We start from the raw sequence: 19600 nt of genomic DNA, 5'->3' as shown, positions 1-19600 counted from the left end.
CGGATTAACAAATTGAATTGCATTCTTATAGTCTACTCTCTTTCCATCTTAGGTTGTTTTCAAGCCTTTACTGAACTATACTGGCATCCAAGCCCAGGACAGCACTCCCCTGAGCTACAAGATGTATTTCGGAGAACATTTGTCTTTTTCTGGGAACCTGGAGTGTCTGAGAGCAGACATTGTTGACTCGGACACCTCCAAAGAGCGCAGAAACAAAAGATCCAGGAGGTAAAGTACATCTAGTTCACTGTTGACGCCTAACCCTTTTCCCTGCTCCTCGCCGGGCATCTGCAGCAGACGACAAAACGTCGATCGGAACTGACGCAGTAATCTCTTCCTAACGGCGGCAACATCCAGGCAGAATTGCGCGCCATATTTCGCATTTGTGTCAACTCCTCCTACCAACATCCAGGCAGAATTGCGCGCCATATTTCACATTTGTGTCAACTCCTCCGACCAACATCCAGGGAGAATTGCGCACCATATTCCGCATTTGTGTCAACTCCTCCGCCCAACATCCAGGCAGAATTGCGCGCCATATTCCGCGTTTGTGTCAACTCCTCCGACCAACATCCAGGCAGAATTGTGCGGCATATTTCACATTTGTGTCAACTCCTCCTACCTACCTACCTACCTACCTACCTACCTACCTACCTACCTACCTACCTCTAGACAAGGCACGGTGAACCTGCCACCGCTGGATTTCAAACCAGCTCTCCTTATCGAGACGTTCAGCTTGAACGCAGTTGTTATGGAGAAGTCGAGCAGCGCGCCGCAAGGCTCCACCGCGGCCCCGCTGTCCTTCCACGACCTCAGCCGCCGCCACTACAACACATTCCACTGTGACTTCACCACAGCCTGCCAGGCCATTAGCCAACGCGTGGACATGGCTCTGGTGCGCCTCATTCACCAGTTCAGCACCATGATCGACGACATCAAAGCCACTCAAACGGACATTAAGCTAAACCGTTACACCGCCGGCTCGGCTTCGCCGACGCCCACCTTCAAGGCCCGACCCTACCGCCACTTTAGGTCGTCGGACTTTAGCCGGAGCTCGCGGGGCAGCATCAATGGGACGGCGCGTGGCGCCACGCAAACCCTGAAGAGCAAGAGAGGGCTGGGGGGTGCTGGAGGCTTGCCACTCAACGGACCACCCTCAGCCATGGACACGCTAGGAAGAAGGGAACACCGAGGACGTGGTTCGCTCGGACGTTCGGAGCGGCGCACCTCAAAGGTGACCCCCTTTTTTTGGAGCATATAGGATCAAAACAACCGTCCGTCTGTCCGTCTTGGTATTTTTCCTGACTTTGTTAGGGGCACTCTTCTTTCCTACTCGAATCGCTTTTTTGAATTGTAAAACCTATTTGCTCTTGTTGAATCTCTTTGTAAGGTGTCCAGAAAGGGCTCTCGGGATGTGGCGGACCACACGGCAATTCAGATGGACGATTCTGACTCCATCACGGTGTCGGAGCAGAGCGAGCCGTCAGCGGAATGTTGGCAGAACATGTACAAGCTGCTCAACTTCTACTCGCTCATCTCAGATCCCACAGGCATCTTGGAGAAAAGTTCTGCTGAGAATTGCTTGTCAGGTGGGCATCAGCATTCATTGCATTGAATGATATCACTCTTATCATACATATCAGTAGGGGGCTGATCTTCGTACTGGATGATTGTGCTTCAACGTGAACGGGGCTTGATAGTTTTCTCCCCTTCAGAGGGTGGGCGTCGCCCATCCGAGCCGCTCTGCAACGTGATCTTTGAGAACGAGCAGGAGGAACCCACGCCCAGCAAGCCCCCTCCTGCCGGCTGCAGGCGGCGTAGCCTGGTGAGCTCCGAGCCCCAGCACGTCACCCTCATCGTCTTTGGCATCGGCATGGTGAACCGCACCCACCTGGAGGCTGACATTGGTGGACTCACCATGGAGGCAGAACTCAAGAAGATCCATGGAAGTTTTACCCTCAAAGAGAAGATGAAAGGTGATTTGCTCATATGTCATGACGCAAAACAAATGAAAGATCTCTTCTCGACGACTTACTTTGTGTCTTTTAGATATCCTTCATCAGAAAATGACTGAGACCTGTGCATCAGCTCATATAGGAGGCGTAAACATTGTACTGCTGGAGGGCATAACACCTGACATTCAGTACGTTCACAAAGATACCTTTTTTGGGGGGGTCCGTTTTGAATTGTCTCTAAAACTGAGAATTTGTGCAGTCTTTTGATTATTCCCCTGAATCGAGGCATTCTGTCTTTCCCTATTAATCGTACATGCATTAAACACACACATTATAATAAATCCATTAACAGAAGAAAACGAAGCATTTCAAGCATGATACACTAAAGCTGTAGAATGATTTGACATTTTCCTCTGCTCTCCCTTTTTTGTTGTTGTTGCTTTCTCCCACAACTACATGCATAGACTGGAGGATTTCCCAACATCTCCCACCAGCACAGCAAAACAAGAGTTTCTGTATGTTGTTGCTGCTTTCTAGGGCTCACGTGCATTCATCTTTTAGTCCAAATCCAAAGGCATCCCCACCATTTGTTTGTTCCCTCTATTCCACACGGGTGCATGAAACCATTACAGTGGTCTTGAGAGATCCATCCACGTTTGCCAATCGCCTTTCTTTCCTATTGCGGTATTGAGTCAGAAGCAGTACGTGATCATCGCTTCATTGATATCTGACCGAGGGTGAACATGACAGCTGAGAAAAGCTCAGAAACATGACGGGTGAATGGAAGGGGGATGATGGGAGCATTTTCACTCATGATGTTAACTGGTTTCCAATTAGCCTACTCCAAAACAGTCTTGGAAGCAGTAGCCATCTACGTTTTGAAGGTGGCTGTTGCCGTTAGCGGATGTCGACGCATGGGTAATTCTCGGAAATCTCTTGAATATTTTAGGTAACCACCCGCAGTGACAAATGGAAAAAAAAAATATATATATATATATATAGCTTAGTGGCGCTCTGTGTTGGATCCTCATTGGGTAGAAGCTGTGTCACAATTATCCATTGTCAGAGCATCGTCAATCCGCATGATCCTTTGTCGTCGTTCATACGCTCATATCACTCGCTCTTCACGTCAGCTGCAGCAGATCACGTGTTAAACATCTGTCACCCTTCTTGCAGAACTGTGGTTAAGTGCAACATCGCCAAGTCTCAGGCCTTGTACAGCGCCCAGCGTGGACTGAAAACAAATAATGCCGCTGTCTTCAAAGTGGGAGCCATCATGATCAACATCCCCCAGCACCCAGCCACTTTACACAGCATGATGGTCCGCAGCTCCCATCAGCTGTCCAAACAGATCTCTGACCTCATCCGGCAGCCGTCTAACACGTACGTCGAGCCTTCCTCCCAGGCTTCCAAAAAAGACACCGAACATTCAAACGCGTTTTTATTCACCATGTTTGAGCGTGCCAAACAAGGACTTTGACTTTGGTCATTGGCTAACATTGCACACGACTCTGAAATGCCCACATCTCTTCTCCCACTGCTGCTATTTGGAGATGGTGTCGCTCATCCTATTCGTTTTCAAATGCGCTACACTCTCGTCACATGAATTACGATGAGCTACTTTGGATGGACTGAGTGAAAGTTTCTTCTTCCTCTCCAGTCAACCTCCCAATAGAGAGGACACGCCCACCCCGCAACCCTCCGACAAAGGCTCCAGCATCAATCAGACGCCCGTTGAGGCCAACGAGTTTCCCCAGCTTCCCGAAGGCCTCGAAAAGAAGCCCATCGTGCTCAAGTTCAGTGCCATGATGGATGGCATCACCATCGGCGCCGCCCTTCTACCCTCGCTGAAAGCCGAGTACAAAATGGGTCGCATGAAGAGCCACGGCATGACAGGTGCGTCGAAAAACATTGCGAGTCCAAGATTTGAAGATCCGTAAGGCGTATTTGCTTCGTGTTGATGTTGCAGGGGCTCAAACCAGCTTCACCTTTGAGTTGCCAAACCACAAGCTATGCTTTCAATCAAAAGTGTCTCCTGTGGACATGTCCACCATGCCGCCATCGGCGAGCCTCACCCTGCCACCTGTTACCATGTCCGGAGAGTACATCATGGAGGACCACGAGAGTCATTCCGATCAGGGTTGGGGCGCTGATGACTTCCCTTCAAAGCAAGGCAACTATCTCCAAGGCAACTACCTGCGCTGTGTGGCAGAGGTGGGATAGGACGTGTCTGTCTCGTTCATGTGAAGATTAATGAATGAGCTGGGTTGACAGCTGGCTCACTGGCTTTCCTCCTCGCTCTCTCTCTCTCTCCCTCTGCCTCTCTCTCGTGTTAGATTGGCTCTTTTGAACACAACCTGACCACTGATCTGTTAAACCACCTGGTTTTCCTGCAGAAGGTTTTCATGAAGGAGGTCAATGAGGTCATCCAGAAGGTCTCAGGTGATGCAAAATAGACGATAGTCAAACTTGTTGAACTGACATCAAGCTGGCTTGCTTGTGATGGTTGCTGTAAAGGCTCACTTTCCTGTCGGAGCCATAAATAATTGACGTCCATAGCCTTGTCTATGCTTGGCACTTTGCAATCGTAATTGTCCCAAAATAACAAGGCGTCCCAAAGCTTGGCTTTCACTCCACAAGCTTTCTTCCAATATTGACTGTCACATACGGTTGCTAACCCAATCTTTGATTGATTGCGGCAGGGGTGGAACAACCCATCCCGCTGTGGAACGAGCACGACAACTCGACGGATGCAGACAAGCCCAAAATCCTGCTCTATTCGCTAAGCCTCATGTTCAAGGTACTTTGGCCGCAAGATCCACTTGTCTGTAGGATGACACGAGCACAAGGTGTCCTTCAAAGAGGCGCTTTCAAGCAGAGAGAGGGCTTGTTTTCACAGGGAATCCAAATGACCGCCACCACCCCTTCGATGAGGGCTGTCCGTTTTGAGACCGGCTTGATTGAGCTGGAGCTGTCCAACAGGATCCAGTGTAAGGCTCAGCCTGGTGGCAGCAGCAGTTATCTGAAACTTTTTGGCAAATGTCAAGTTGACCTCCACTTGGCCCTTGGGCAAATTGTCAAGCACCAGGTACAAACCGCCAGTCGTCAGTTGTTGTTATTTGATTTTTTTTTTCCCCAAGTCAGAGTGAAGCCACTTTTCCTGTAACAGGTCTATGAAGAGGCAGGCTCCGACTTCCACCAGGTAGCATACTTTCGGACCCGGATTGGTCTGCGAAACGCTCTCCAGGAAGAGATCAGTGGCTCGTCTGACAAGGAGGCTGTTCTCATCACTCTCAACAGGCCAATTGTTTTCGCCCAACCTGTGGCATTTGACAGAGGTCAGCTGACTTGCTTGCTTTTTTTTTGTCTTCTTCTTCTATCACCAAATACCTCCAGATGTTTGCATGTTTGAGCTTCTGAACTTTGCTTCTTTTTTGGGGGGGGGGTACAATGACTGGAGATTGCGTCCAAATGGTCGCCATAATGCGTGTCTGTCCTCCCGCAGCTGTGCTATTCTGGCTGAATTACAAGGCGGCGTACGACAACTGGAACGAACAGCGCTTGGCGCTCAACAAGGACATTCACGTGGCCACAAAAGAGGTGGTGGACAAGCTGCCAGGTATCCAACAGACATCAGCCCAAGCCTTCAGCACTCTCTTCCTTCAACTGACGGTCAATGACCTGGGCATCTGCCTGCCCATCACCGGCGCATCCCAGGTAACGGCACGGCCGGCCTATTTTGGGACACTCTATCGATCCAAACCCCAATTCAAATGTGGTGCAGGTCTATGTCTACACATTCCCTGAATCTTCTCTGAAGGGGATGATTGCTCAATTCCTTGCAAACATAACGTTGACAAATGTTCTGGTGAACGTCTCTCCTCCGTCCGTCCGTCGCTTGTGAACAAATGAGCCTTTGAGGGATGGCCCTTCTGTACTCAATCATGACTTTCACGATTGCGTTCACCCGTGCGATGTTCCAAACGGGTGGTTTTCAATATAGAAGGAATGAAGATAGGTTGAACATATCATTTTTACCATTGTGTATCTCAATGTCATTGGAATTGGGGTTTGTTTGTATGTATCAAAGTAGATGCGTGTGCGTGTGTCTATACAATTATATGTATATGTCATTAATTATTTCCATAGAAAGGACAAGCGACCACTGCGGAGGGCACAAACTCTGAATCTGGGCCCTGCACATCAAAAGCCCCGAATAAAAATGCACGAAAAGTAACCTGCCATGTGTACATACATACTCTATTGCTTGTGTTGGGTTGCTGAGGGACAGAGGCTGGCTAACTGTGCTCAACACACCTCCCCCTCAATTGCACGTCTCTGCAGTGCTATTTTCTGGCTAACATTAACAAAGGGACTCCAAATGAGTCATACACTGGAGGGTGGAGGTGGTGTTTTCATTGCTACGTCGATGCTACTTCATGTTCTCGTGGAATCATCCTGAATTCAAATGTTGATCTGAATGTCTGCTATGAACTCATCAAATCCAAGCAACAAACTTGCTTTTCTTTCTTTCTTTCTTTCTTTCTTTCTTTGCCAGGCCAACCACAGCATGGATCTGGACACCAGCTCCGCATTGGTCTTGACTATTGAGAGCACACTGATCACCGCCTGCTCGTCGGAGTCCCTGGTTAGCAAAGGCCACTTCAAGAATTTCTGCATCCGCTTTGCGGAGGGTTTTGAGACCACTTGGGATGACTGGAAGCCCGAGATCCGAGGCGATTTGGTCATGAACGCTTGTAAGTGATCACGGACGGGGAAATGTTCCATGAAAGCCTATGCTGCTTTTCCCAATCCCTCCCCTTGAGGATATCTTTCTTTGTGATGAATACTCAGGTATAGTCCCTGATGGCACATATGAAGTGTGTTCTAGGACCACGGGGCAACCATCTGCTGGCAAGTTGTACTCCATCAAATATGGCTCTCTCACACACACACACACACACACAGCAGGATACTTGACTTTCTTGAAGGATAAGAGCAAGCAGAGCTTTAGATTCCTTTCCATCCTCTGCTTTTCTCTCCTCGCCAACAAACCAGAGAGCAGTAGTGCCGGTACCTGGACTCTGAATGTGCTTTGGAAGATGTGCGGCATCGACGTTCACATGGACCCCAATATCGGCAAGCGCCTCAACGCCCTCGGTAACACGCTGACGTCAATGACGGGAGAAGAAGACGTCGACGACATCACCGACCTCAACTCTGTCAACATGGCGGACCTGTCCGATGAAGATGACGGTGACACCATGTCACCCACCATCCACATGGTTAGTCAATATCCCCTTTGGTGAAAGCTCGCTTCCATATGCATAAGGTTAGCCACCGAGTCAAACTGCAGCGGTGCGGAGCTCACGGTGGCACGGCACCGCCTCGAATCGTTGGAGCACACTCAGCCGCGCTTTTGACATTGGAATCGAGAAACGGAATTGTGATGACCGTGTTGGCCATGCTCGCCTTCGCGTGACTTGCACTTTGACTGGCTCGGGCCAGTGTAAGTGCCGCCCGGCATACATGTAGTACGTGTGAAAAAGCATTGTCATTCTTTCAGTGGAGCAGCGATGCATTTGTCGGGCCAAACCTTCTTTGTCCCCGCAGAGTCCAGACAGCCAATTCAGCCCACGGCTGACTTTAAAGAAACGTCTGGTAAACCGCATCCTGGGCCTCAGTCCCAGACCACAGAGTGTATCTGTCCCAGCCGACTACTTAAAGTGCCCCTCGCCCCGCCTTCGAGCGGACGGTGCCCGACCCCAAAGACCTCTCTCCTGGGCCTGTGTATGTAGCCAGCTAGCCAAGCGTGTGAAAGTCTTCTCTGGGCTGATGGCCGGAACAATGAGGCTGGTGGAATGGGGGGTGCTTTCAGATTTCAATCTGGGTGAAATGAAATCTGCGGATGTGACAATCATGGGAAGGAAGGGTTCTTCACCTTTTCTCTCTTTCACTTTGGGTAGCGTGGTGGTGGTGGTGGTGGTGGTGGTGGTACGTACTTTCATTGGATTCCAAAAATAATTCATCAACCCCCCCCCCCGATTGAATTGTGGCAAGACTAACAAAAAACATAAATCGCACATTTGCAGCACCTTCTGGGCACAAACTGGACTTAACAAAAACTCTTGAACTCCAAAGGGATTTGTGCTTGGGTTCGCTGCCATTTTCAAGCTTGACATTCCATTCTTCCACCAGGAGGCAGTTGATCCCAGAAGGCAGATGGTCACGGGAAACCAGGCGACCGACGCGCGAGTCCGAAAGTTTACCAAGAGGGTGGTGGACATCAGAGAGCTGAACGAACAGGCCAAAGTCATCGATGACCTCAAGTAGGCGTCCCGCTTGGACATTTGGTCCAGAGCAGACCCGAGCTTCGAGTCGAATGCCGAAGAGCTTCTGTGACGTTGTCGTTCTTAGGAAATTGGGAGCAAGTGAGGGCACCATCAACCAGGAAATTCAGCGCTATCAACAGCTGGAGTCTGTGGCTGTCAATGACATCAGGAGAGATGTCCGAAAGAAGCTGCGGCGCTCCAGTATGAGGGTGAGCTCTCCGTCCGCACCTCAATGTCGCTCTCATTTGGACACAACCGGTTGTGACGTTTTGGTTTTTTGCCTCCCTTAAGGCCGCCTCGCTCAAGGATAAGTGGGGTCTTGGCTACAAGCCCAGCTACAACCGTTCCAAAAGCATCTCGGCAGCGGCAGGTCGACCGCCTCTGAAAAGGACGGACAGACAGAGGTAGTCAATAAGTCATTGACGAATCGTCTTAAATAGCTATCGTATCTTGCCCACTTCCAAAGTGTATGATAGGCATCTCGTCTCTTATTATTTCGGTGGCCCGCAAGTGGTAACTCTGCCTTGGCTGTACTCTTACCACAAACACACAGTAGATTAGAGGTCATTTCCAACTGCGAGCAAGATCTGAACGTAGCCTCACAGCCACCACTCCCTCCCTCCCTCCGCCAACATGACATTTCCATGTCGAGTTCTTTGGAATGTACAGTCAGTTAAAATTTCAAGAAGCGACATATGGCATCCCCGTGAGGCTGCGTCCGCCACAAACAATTGACGGCAAGCCTCAGTCCCGCCTCGCCTCACCTCGCCACGCTTTGTGGCTCATGCGCCAGCGCCGACCTCTTAGCGGTAGTTCAAGTACTATGTGCACGCCAAATTCATCCTGTTGCATCCACGAAGATGGCAATATTCCCCCGTTTCCACACGCCAAACATAATCGTGTGAATGTCCAACATGATATGTGGTCACCATCTTTTTCATGCTGTTTTGCGTTCCAGGATAGGAGATGTGGATGACTTCCCTGATGTGCGTGTGGATGCCTCCTCTCCTGGACCGCGGGTCACTTTCAATATCCAAGACACGGTAACAGCACATCTTGTCAATCATATTCTGTACTTTTGTTCAATATCTTCATTTTCAAATGACAAACTTGGTTTCAAAAGTGCCTGATAGTCATTCAAACGATTGAATAGGTAAGGGCCAAACAGGAAAGCTCAACATTTTTACACAATTGGCTCAGCGCCGAATTATTGCACGTGCATAAAGTGGCGTCGTTCAGCCATCTGACAGCAGTGAGTTAACGGAAAAGATCAAATGACAGCGGGGCGTGCTCGTGACTGAGGTCGTCCCCCATTTGCATATTTGAACCTTTTTCTCATCAATTTTGGATGTTTTTTTTTTTTCTTTGTTTTTAATGCTTTTGTTCAATTTAATACAAATAATCAGGCTTTGGAGTCTGCAATTGCACCTGGCAGTCCAGGAGATGTATTCAAGGTATACTTTTCCAAATTCTTTCTTTTTCTTAACAAATAATAAGCCTCACTGAATAACAAAATACATACTTTGGTTTTCCCCCCTACCTTTCCTCTGCGAGCGACGATCTTATCGATGCTGTCGGGATTTTTCAAATCCAAACAGGATGATGAAATAGTGGCTTCAGGAATCACAAAGGCATTGTTATGTTTGAACAACAGTATCAGTGGATTTGCATCACTTGATGCCATGCTAGTTGTGATTTATTCATGCAGCATGATTGCTTTGTTTCTTTTGATTTCTTCATGAATCAAATCATAATTCCAGTGCTGCAGTCCGTGTGTGGCAGCAGGCTAGCACTTTGTCCACAGTGCTAAGTGGATCAACTCTAAAAAGGAAACCAAGAAGGCACACTCAAATGTATGAAGTCGCCATCATGTATTGTCATCCTGTCTTGGAAGATCCTAACTGGCATTGCTGCAAACTAATAAATGGCTGATTTCTGACACTGATTCTGCATGGTCAGTCAGCACTTAAATGGGTTAAATGCAGAGGACACATTTCACCACACCCAGATGTGTGTGTGACAATCATTGGAAGTTTTAACTTTAACTTAAATCGCTACTCCAGACCAAAATATTGCAACATAGCAAACATTTATTCTCTGGCCTGGCCTGGCCTGGCCTGGCCTGGCCTGGCCTGGCCTGGCCTGGCCTGGCCTGGCCTGGCCTGGCCTGACCTGGCCTGACCTGACCTGACCTGACCTGACCTGACCTGACCTGACCTGACCTGACCTGACCTGACCTGGGCGGGGCGAAAGCTGCTGACATTCTGCCTTAAATACTACGTATATATTGGAGTATTATTAACCTCCTGTGTTGTGCCTTGAAGACGTTTACAGTATTTTCTGGCTCTTCAAAACAATTTACAAGCTGAGGCAATTTTAGTTTACGCGTCTTGCACGTTCACACACTGACAGTTCTCTTATCTGGTGTGAATATTGCTTGGGCACTTCCTTGTGCTATTTTCACGCTCCATAATGCATTCATTTTTCCCCTTTCCATTCTTTTGCCTTTTCTCCAGTCGGGGTGTCACGCCGTCCGTCTTTATCTCCCGTCTGGGCAATTTCAGCGTATAACCTCCGAGAACATTTGCGGGATGCTCGTGTTCTGTACTTTTGCTAGTTGCCGGCTCACCCACCCGTGAGTCCGTTTGTGAAGTCCGAGAACTTAAGTAGCAAACGCTTTGTGAGTGTGACTTTGTGATCTTGTGCAAAGTTTCCCGAGGAGTCCGAGCTGGACCTGTTGTCAGTCACGGTTGACGAGCCTTCATCCCATCCTCACGATCGGCACCATCTTCATTCTTCATCCATCATCGGAGACCAGGGCTCCGTTTTCAGCGCTCCATGCACGCCTGCTGTTCTCTCACCGCAAATTCCCTTCCAGCACGATGACACGCATCGGGACGAGCTGTCCTCGTCTTCCTCCGAAGACTCGGAAAAGGACGACGACTTTGAACGCGAGAGGCCCCTGAGCTACCGAAGACCTTTGTACGTAGCTGCATTATTTGGCATAGCCTTTGTTTGGCATCTCGAATTGTGTGAAGTGCATAGCAATCGAATATTGATTTCTCCTTTCTCATCACCCTTTAACCATTGCTCGCTCGCTCTTTCCCTTTAGCCAAGCTTCTCACAAGAGATCGTCCGGTTTTTCCGCCGTGAGTCAGTTGTTCAGCGAACGTTGGCCGAGCACACCCGCCAATCGGAGCTTCGGCGGCGCAACGACCGAAAGAAACATCGACTTTGAACTGGATGTTCGTGTGGAAATAGACAGCGGCAAATGTGTTCTTCACCAGAGCACTCAGCAGGCTGAGCATGAAGAAATTTCATTCAGGAGGTGCGGTGGAAGTCATCATGCATTGCTATACATTTGACTTGGTCTCCTTGGATAAAAAAAAAAACAACAACAACAACGTTCTCCAACATTTCGATTCCAATTCATTTCCAAAATGAAGTTTCATCTAACCGTCTGCGGCTTTTGTAGGAGTTGTGATCGCAGCCTCAGGAGTCTCGACCAAGAGTCGCCTCCCAAAAAGAAAAAATTGCAGCCCACCTACACATCTACAAGCCATCTTCTGGCTGGGAAAAAATGTCCCTCTTCACTGCAGACCAAATCCAATGACCTGGAGACCACCATTTTCTACATTCCAGGAGTGGACGTAAAGGTCCGATTCTCCCCGGACAATTCCAAATGTTTGTCATAGACAGTAACATTGTGACTGTTGAATCCTCCCTTTTCCAGTTGCACTATAACTCCAAGACCCTGAAGACGGAATCCCCGAACGCCTCGCGTGGAACCTCGCTCTCGCGCTCGCTCTCCAAAGAGTCCAAGCTGTATGGTATGAAAGATAACGGTCTTCCCAATGCTGTCCAAAGCCCGACTAAGTCGCTCCTACCGCCGCCCCCGCTCCCACCGTTCCCATCAGGTACAGAAAGTTCCCTCATTGTTACTTGCGTGCCCTAGCCAGCGACATCATTCAAGCTGCATGCAGTCATTTGAAAGAAAGACGCGGTCGACCAACTGACGTACGTACATGAGTGACACTTCATTGAATATGTGTGTGTGTGTGTGTGTGTGTGTAGCCAAAGGTAAAGGGAGCGGAGGGGTGAAAATGGCCAAGCTGTACGCCTGGGTGGCCCTCCAGACTTTGCCGGAGGAAATGGTCATCAGCCCTTGTCTTCTTGATTTCTTGGAGAAAGCCTTAGAAACCATTCCCATCACTCCGGTGGACCGAAGCTACGCAGGTGGGCTGGCTCCTTCGTTGGCTCCCTCCCTCCCTCCCTCCCTCCCTTGTTGGACACACGCTCTTTAACTTTGCGCTCTGCCGCTTCAGCTGTGGCTGCCCAGGAAGAAGACATGGGTCCGTTTGAAACGGTAGAACCGCTGGAGGAATCGGCCACTTCCCTGGTTTCTTCTTCCGCGTCGGCGTATACTTCTTTTCCCGTCGACGTGGTCGTCTACGTCCGAGTTCAGGTATTCGATTGAATGGAAGCCGCGTGCAAAATGTGTTTGTGTCATATTCGCCGTTTGTCTTGTCAGCCTTCTCAGATCCGCTTCAGCTGCCTGCCCATGTCCCGAGTTGAATGTATGCTCAAACTGCCATCGTTGGACCTGGTCTTCTCTTCCAACCGTGGCGAATTAGAGACCCCGACGGGGGCCCCTCCCAACGAAGGCTCGCAGCCACCCTCCTCCACTCCCCCGGGGCAGCAGCACTTTCCCAAAGTGCCTCCAAGCAAAGGTCTGACCTTTTGAATTCAGTACTTCCTCATTCCCCAGCTTGCTAATGTTTGCTCTCTTTCTACCTCTAGCCTCTCCGTTACTGGGGAGCCCTCTGGGCAGAAGCCGCCACAGCAGTAGCCAGTCCGACCTCACGGGGGGCGGCCCGAGTAACTCGTCGGGTCTCAGCTTCACCGCCTGCATGTCGGACTTCTCGCTCTACGTGTTCCACCCCTATGGCGCTGGAAAGCAGAAATCTGCTGTCACAGGCCTGCCCCCGGGTCCCAGCCCATTAGGTATTGATTATGTTGACGGTCTAAGGAGGATGGGATTAATCATAGGATTGCTCATTTGAATGGCAGCTTGGTTGTTGAGTGAGAGGAATTGGCAGGAGCCATTGAATTAGCTAGCGTGTGACTGGAATTCACTGCCTGTTAAAGTAGGGAGCAGGGGGCAACCTCTGTATTGATTTGAAAGAAGGTCGATTAAGTGCTAGCAGCGAGTTCACCTGTCGAGTTGGAGAAAGTTCATGGGATTGCAAGATGGTGATGAATAGAATAGAATAGAATAGATCTTTATTGTCATTGTCACACATGTACAACGAAATTTCAAAAGAGCCAACCCATCAGTGCATCAAATAAACAATAAATAGAATAAAAAGATAAAAAAATACAAGCTAAAAACCCACAGAAGGACATCCACAGACCTAATCTTCTAATCTGCTCTTCCTTGACCTAATTGATCTGTAGCGTCTGCCTGATGGCTCCAGCTGGGTAGCAGTTGAAAGTTGTTGTTTCACTGATTGTTGGCCCTAACATTTGCCCTGAAGGTACAGTGGACGAGGAGCCGGCATCCGTGACGGGAAGAAAGGACTCTTTGAGCATCAACCTGGAGTTTGTTAAAGTCAGCTTATCCAGGATGAGGCGCACAGGAGGCCCCACATTTATTGAAAGCTTCATTCCTGGGAAAGGTGGTAAAATGGACACCACTCTCATCAATATCTCAGGTACCTACCTCGGCTGGCTGGCTGGCTAGCTGGCTCTTACCATCAAATCATCTTCATTTGTTTTTCACAGTCGTTCATTATTAGCTGTCGTCTTGTGCTTTTGCTGTGCCCACTTCCATTGCAGCTAGCAGAAAGAGGGGACATTTAGTCGTCTCTCCCTCTCTCTCTCTCTCTCTCTCTCTTGTCTTTAGCTGTTTGTGACATTGGCTCCGCTTCCTTCAAGTACGACATGAGACGATTGAGTGAGATTCTGGCCTTCCCAAGGGCCTGGTACCGCCGAAGTATAGCCAGACGCCTCTTCCTCGGAGACCAGACCATCAACCTGCCAGGTAACTCGTCTGCTTTGTGCAGGTGTTGGCTGGGTGGACTCCAGTGTGTATTTTGTCCGTCGAAATGATCTGAATTGCACACAGTGAATGACATTTGAAGGGCCTAAAGTCGCTCTTCCGCATTTCACACACAGTTGTTCTTCACTTGCCACCTTTTGGACCTTTTTCTTTGTTCCGTTCAGCCTCTGGCCCCGCCACCCCCGACTCGTCGGAAATCACCACTCAGCATCTGTCTCCCGAGTCCAGCCGCAAAGCCTACTGGAGGACTTGGGATGGCAGCAGCGGCACACACATTCCTCAGTCTCCCAACGTGTTCTCCGAGCACAGCACGGGAAGCAACATGTCCCCGGGTGCTCTCGGCCACCTTAAATCCCCTGCGCCCGGCCGAACCAGAAGCGTGTCCGATTCGTCGGCGCCGAGAAGAGGTGAGGAGCTCGCACGCGGGAACCTGAAAACGAATCCTGATCCGCCGCAAACTTCTCTTTTGACAGAGTCGGTGACGAAAACATCCACTCCCTCGTTTGGTAAAAATGGTAAAGCAGCAGGCCAACAGGGGGCGCCATGGGAGACGCTGGTGGTGTTTGCCATCAACTTGAAACAGCTCACGGTCCAAATGAACATGAGCAACGTGATGGGAAATAACACGTAAGCTGGCCATCATGAAGTGAAGCAACGTACAGCAACGTCAAGTCTCCCGCTCCTGTTAAATGTCGCACTTTTCAAAGTCTGCTTTATTGTCAATGTCTTCACATGCCAAGACACACACACACACACACACACACATACAAAGAAGTCGAAATGGCCTTTTTCTCCATACTAACCTGTGCATTTCTTACTCTGAAAGTCAGTCATTTATGTTTCATCGAGAGCGCTGGTGCAGACTTTGACTTATTCAGCAGCAGCAGCATTACGTCCCTTGCAGGTGGACAACCAGCGGTCTGAAGAGCCAAGGCCGGCTGTCCGTGGGGAGCAACCGCGACCGAGAGATCAGCATGTCTGTCGGCCTGGGACGCTCCAAGCTGGACTCCAAGGGTGGCGTGGTGGGTGGCAATATTGACGTCAACACCCTGGAGATGGTCTGTAAGTAAACAAAAACATGCATGCATTTCTTTCTTTTCTTCTTCTTTTTAACAGCTTGTTAGGAAGCGCTCTGTGATGGATGGATGGATGGATGGATGGATGGATGGATGGATGGATGGATGGATGGATGGATGGATGGATGGATGGATGGATGGCTAGTTTAGAAGCGGGCTCCCCGTGGTAGCAAGCGACAAATAGTACATGATAGTGTGTGGCAAATGAACAGCCGCAATGTAATGCAGCGCACCGGAGCCGAGCGGGCAGACCAATGGATCTGAAAATTCCTAATTGACGGACAGCCATTTGAATGTCTTCCCTAGCGCACATCTCCGAGCACCCGAACCAGCAACCCAGCCACAAGATCCAGATCACCATGGGCTCCACCGAGGCGCGGGTCGATTACATGGGCTCCAGCATCCTGATGGGGGTTTTTAGTAATGCTGACCTGCAGCTCCAAGATGAGTGGAAAGTCAACCTGTGCACTGTGGATTCCAGCATATCTGAGAAAAGGTGTCAGCCGCAAGCGCACGCACGCTACGCACGCTACCCACGCTACCCACGCTACCCACGCTACGCACTTGACATTTGGAACTAACCAAAGCGCCCTTGCTTCCAGCGAGATCTTTGTCCACGGAGACTTGCAATGGGACATTTTCCAGGTGATCATTTCACGATCCACCACGCCAGACCTGATTAAGATCGGCATGAAGCTGCAGGAGTTTTTCACTCAGCAATTTGACACCAGCAAGCGAGCGCTGTCCACGTGGGGCCCTGGGCCCTACCTGCCTCCCAAAACCCCCGTCATCAATGCAGAGAAAGGAGGAGCGGAGCTGTGTGAGTCTTCTGCTCAGCCCGAATCGAGCAGGAGGCCAAGTCCCCAAAGAATGCATGCCACTTCATAAGGCTTTGTCTTTCAGACATGGATGCAGCGCATCACCGTCACTGGCCCGGCGTGCTGAAGGTCATCGCGGGTTGCCACATATCCCTCTTCCAGATGCCTCTGCCTGAAGACGCCGTGCAGTTGGGCGGCTCAATGAGCCTCCATGGCAATCACATGACCCTGGCCTGCTTCCACGGGCCCAACTTCCGCTCCAAGTCGTGGGCCCTCTTCCACCTGGAAGAGCCCAATATCGCTTTCTGGACCGAAGCGCAGAAAATACTGGAAGATGGTGAGAGAAAGCTTTTATTGCAGCGACTGACCGAGCCAGGCGGCCGGGCAGCCGGCCGGCCAGCCAGGCAGGCAGCCGGCCAGCCAGGCAGCCAGCCAGCCAGCCAGCCAGCCAGCCAGCTAGCCAGCCAGCCAGCAAGCCAGCGACCTCTTGTTATTCCCAAGGTGCCGCCTGCATGGCGCTATAATGGTGGCGCTTTCTGAAACAGGTTCCAAAGATGATTCCACATACATTGTGCAGACCCTGGACTTCCATCTGGGTCACAACACAATGGTGACCAAACCGTGCGGTGCCCTGGAAAGCCCGATGGCCACCATTACCAAAATCACGCGGCGGCGCCACGAAAACCCTCCGCACGGAGTCGCCACCGTTAAAGAATGGTTCAACTATGTTACTGCCATGAGGAATGAAGGTGACTCTGCTTGTTCTTCTTGATATGATCTCAAAGCTGAAGTTTATCCTCAGTCATTGAACAGTAGGAGCTTTTAACTCTGTGAACAATTCATGAATTCTACTGGAGGGAGGGCTTAACGACGCGGCAATTTACTAACGCAGTCATTTTTGGGAAACACAGTTGTGATGGTAATGATGCGCCTCTGAAAGAAAGACTGACTTTCGGTTCCTCTTGAAGTGGACTACCTTCAATGCAAAGTAGCTGAGATAGTGTTCAGAAAAGTCTGACCACCAGCTTTCTTTTTATCGTTCACTTCAGAGTTGAACTTGCTAAGGAACGTGGAAGCCAACAACCCGGAGAGCAGAGCCGCCGCCAAGAGCTCCAGTCTGCTCAGCAGCTTCCGCAGCAACTCCAGCTACAACCACGAGACCGAGACCATCTTTGCCCTTCCCAGAATGCAACTGGACTTCAAGTCCATCCATGTGCAGGATCCCGACGAGCCTTCTCTGTCAGGTGGAGTGCATTTTGCGAAATTGCCGCAAACGGCGCAGGAGTACTTCCTTAAGGTGCGTCCGGTTGGCCCTGTTGCTGAGAGAAAAATGTTTTGTCGGATTGCAACAGATTCCGACAGCAAACCAAAGGTTGAGTGCAGTGTGGTGACAGAATTCACAGACCACATCTGCGTGACCATGGATGCCGAGCTCATCATGTTTCTTCACGACATGGTGTCGGCCTACCTGAAAGAGAAAGAGAAAGGTGTGTTTTGTCGCTCGCTATCCACGAGTCAGCAAGTCAAATTCCATTTTTGACATCATTGTATACATGTACAAGCGGAGTGTTGATGCCGATGCAGGGAAAGGATTGACGGAGCTGCTCTAATGGTGTTCGAGCAACTCCTTCAACATTTGAACACTTGTGGGTCTTTAGCACTTTTCGCCCCACGGATGTTTGCGGTTCGGCCGGGCCAGAAGAGCCCCACGGCCGTGCGCGACGACGACGCCGACGGCGGCGGCTCCAGCGCAGACAAGGACACACAGGAGGAGGGCGTCAACTACACCACGGTGGACTGGAGAGAGTTTCTGTGCAACACCTGGCACTTGGAGCCCACTCTCAGGTCAGCTGGGATTGACCTAGTAGTACACATCACTGAGCCACCATGTGTCTAATTGAAGGACAACGGATTTTGCTTTCAGGCTCATCTCCTGGACGGGTCGCAAGATCGACCCGGTGGGAGTGGACTACATCTTGCAAAAACTGGGCTTCCACCACGCTAGGACTACCATTCCCAAATGGCTTCAGAGGGGCGTGATGGACCCGCTGGACAAGGTGCTGTCTGTTCTCATTAAGAAGCTGGGCACGGCCCTGCAAGACGAGAAGGACAAGAAAGGCCGAGAGAAGGAGGAGCACTGAGCCCGCCTGCACCTTTTTCTTCAAGCGTGGCTGCTGACTGTCACGTGCGTCTCCACCTGCACCTGTGTGGTCGGACGGAACAATTTGGATCCATGTCATCAATGTTTTGGAAACGAAGCGCAGTTAGTTGTGTCGTTGGCTTGCTTTCGTGGTTCCAAGCCTGCCTCTTTGATATGTTGTCAATGACCTCACTTGAACTTTTTTTTTTCTTTCTTTCTTCTCTCTCTCTCTCTCTCTCTCTCTCTCTCTCTCTCTCTTCTCAAGGCTTTCCAGTATTTAAGAGAGAGGATGGATTTCTTCAAACATTGCCTTTTCTTTCTTTGTTTCCCATGGAACACATGGTAAATGACGCTTTACTACATGTTGTATAGAATCGTTTGTTTTCCCTTGATGTGAACAAATGAGCACTGGAAGATTTGGGCATGAGCTGAGAGAAGATCATCAGGATCTTCTTAGTTTTATAATGAAATGATCATTATTTATGGGTATGTGACATGGAACTCTTGTAACATGAATTGGCTTGATGGCTCAAGCTTGTTTTTATTTTTAGTGGGTGTATATAATTCAATTTGGTAAATGTGTTGATTTCCTAACTTAATAAAATAATGCCACTGGATTTGACATCAATGCCCTGCATTTTATGGATCCCAATTGATTGTGAAAGCTTCAAACCTCAGACTCCTCCTGACGTTTGAGGCTGCCTGCGTCCCCCAGCATCAGAAGCTCAAAGAAGCTCCTGGTTAAGTTCCATTTTTTAGGCCCATCTGTGGGCAAAGTAAGTCCTGCTTGTTGCAGAAATCTCTTGTCAGTGGAGAGAAGGACTCTTGGGCTTTCATTGAGGGTGCGGTGCGGTTCCTTCAATCTATGGAAACGACGGCCACAGCCAGCAAAGTGGTAAGCTTTGAGATGACACAAAAGGAATCGACCGTATTTCACTGTCGTATGATCAAATCCCGCAGATGCAGGCCAAGACGTGAAGCTTTCCACATTGCCCAAGGGCACCGGGATAAGCTGTGGAGCTATTGTGAACAAAGGGATGATGAAGGCAGCGCTTTTTACGTACAGTATATATTCCTCAATCCTTTTTTTTTTTTTGTTACCTCTGGTTGGGCTTCACTTGCGCTAGAAAAGGGAGAAGTCATTTAAAGACTGACTAAACGGCTTGATGAAGTTGCATCAGCACAGAGTCAAGAGTGAATTTCAAGGACTACGATGCT

At 49.7% G+C, this 19600-nt stretch overlaps 1 protein-coding gene across 9 annotated transcripts in view; it reads left to right on the top strand.

Moving 5' to 3' along the window:
- The window catches only part of kiaa1109 (KIAA1109 ortholog), a 33928-nt gene extending 14924 nt beyond the window's left edge, over positions 1 to 19004 (top strand). For 3 of the 9 annotated variants that reach the window (XM_061300954.1, XM_061300953.1, XM_061300951.1), the window contains 44 exons: positions 53 to 228; positions 673 to 1234; positions 1391 to 1589; positions 1716 to 1976; positions 2050 to 2143; positions 3132 to 3338; positions 3616 to 3851; positions 3925 to 4169; positions 4292 to 4397; positions 4658 to 4755; positions 4855 to 5043; positions 5125 to 5293; positions 5461 to 5672; positions 6105 to 6188; positions 6514 to 6712; positions 6810 to 6866; positions 7011 to 7240; positions 7569 to 7745; positions 8154 to 8284; positions 8373 to 8496; positions 8579 to 8691; positions 9246 to 9330; positions 9694 to 9741; positions 10998 to 11269; positions 11400 to 11615; positions 11763 to 11943; positions 12021 to 12204; positions 12362 to 12523; positions 12613 to 12752; positions 12819 to 13017; positions 13088 to 13291; positions 13825 to 14001; positions 14193 to 14330; positions 14513 to 14755; positions 14822 to 14975; positions 15253 to 15410; positions 15731 to 15920; positions 16027 to 16244; positions 16328 to 16579; positions 16788 to 16991; positions 17292 to 17486; positions 17595 to 17729; positions 17901 to 18087; positions 18167 to 19004. In XM_061300954.1, the coding sequence (XP_061156938.1) occupies positions 53 to 228; positions 673 to 1234; positions 1391 to 1589; positions 1716 to 1976; positions 2050 to 2143; positions 3132 to 3338; positions 3616 to 3851; positions 3925 to 4169; positions 4292 to 4397; positions 4658 to 4755; positions 4855 to 5043; positions 5125 to 5293; positions 5461 to 5672; positions 6105 to 6188; positions 6514 to 6712; positions 6810 to 6866; positions 7011 to 7240; positions 7569 to 7745; positions 8154 to 8284; positions 8373 to 8496; positions 8579 to 8691; positions 9246 to 9330; positions 9694 to 9741; positions 10998 to 11269; positions 11400 to 11615; positions 11763 to 11943; positions 12021 to 12204; positions 12362 to 12523; positions 12613 to 12752; positions 12819 to 13017; positions 13088 to 13291; positions 13825 to 14001; positions 14193 to 14330; positions 14513 to 14755; positions 14822 to 14975; positions 15253 to 15410; positions 15731 to 15920; positions 16027 to 16244; positions 16328 to 16579; positions 16788 to 16991; positions 17292 to 17486; positions 17595 to 17729; positions 17901 to 18087; positions 18167 to 18383 (8028 nt within the window). In that variant the 3' untranslated portion in view covers positions 18384 to 19004. The remainder of the gene's footprint in view (positions 1 to 52; positions 229 to 672; positions 1235 to 1390; positions 1590 to 1715; positions 1977 to 2049; positions 2144 to 3131; positions 3339 to 3615; positions 3852 to 3924; positions 4170 to 4291; positions 4398 to 4657; positions 4756 to 4854; positions 5044 to 5124; positions 5294 to 5460; positions 5673 to 6104; positions 6189 to 6513; positions 6713 to 6809; positions 6867 to 7010; positions 7241 to 7568; positions 7746 to 8153; positions 8285 to 8372; positions 8497 to 8578; positions 8692 to 9245; positions 9331 to 9693; positions 9742 to 10997; positions 11270 to 11399; positions 11616 to 11762; positions 11944 to 12020; positions 12205 to 12361; positions 12524 to 12612; positions 12753 to 12818; positions 13018 to 13087; positions 13292 to 13824; positions 14002 to 14192; positions 14331 to 14512; positions 14756 to 14821; positions 14976 to 15252; positions 15411 to 15730; positions 15921 to 16026; positions 16245 to 16327; positions 16580 to 16787; positions 16992 to 17291; positions 17487 to 17594; positions 17730 to 17900; positions 18088 to 18166) is intronic. The other 6 variants (XM_061300956.1, XM_061300955.1, XM_061300957.1 and 3 more) reach the window with 6 other exon arrangements.
- Positions 19005 to 19600: the final 596 nt, after the last annotated feature.

Source organism: Syngnathus typhle, linkage group LG16 (assembly GCF_033458585.1).
Source record: "Syngnathus typhle isolate RoL2023-S1 ecotype Sweden linkage group LG16, RoL_Styp_1.0, whole genome shotgun sequence".
NCBI classification, from domain to species: Eukaryota; Metazoa; Chordata; class Actinopteri; order Syngnathiformes; family Syngnathidae; genus Syngnathus; species Syngnathus typhle.
This window is presented reverse-complemented; position numbering and strand designations above follow the sequence as displayed.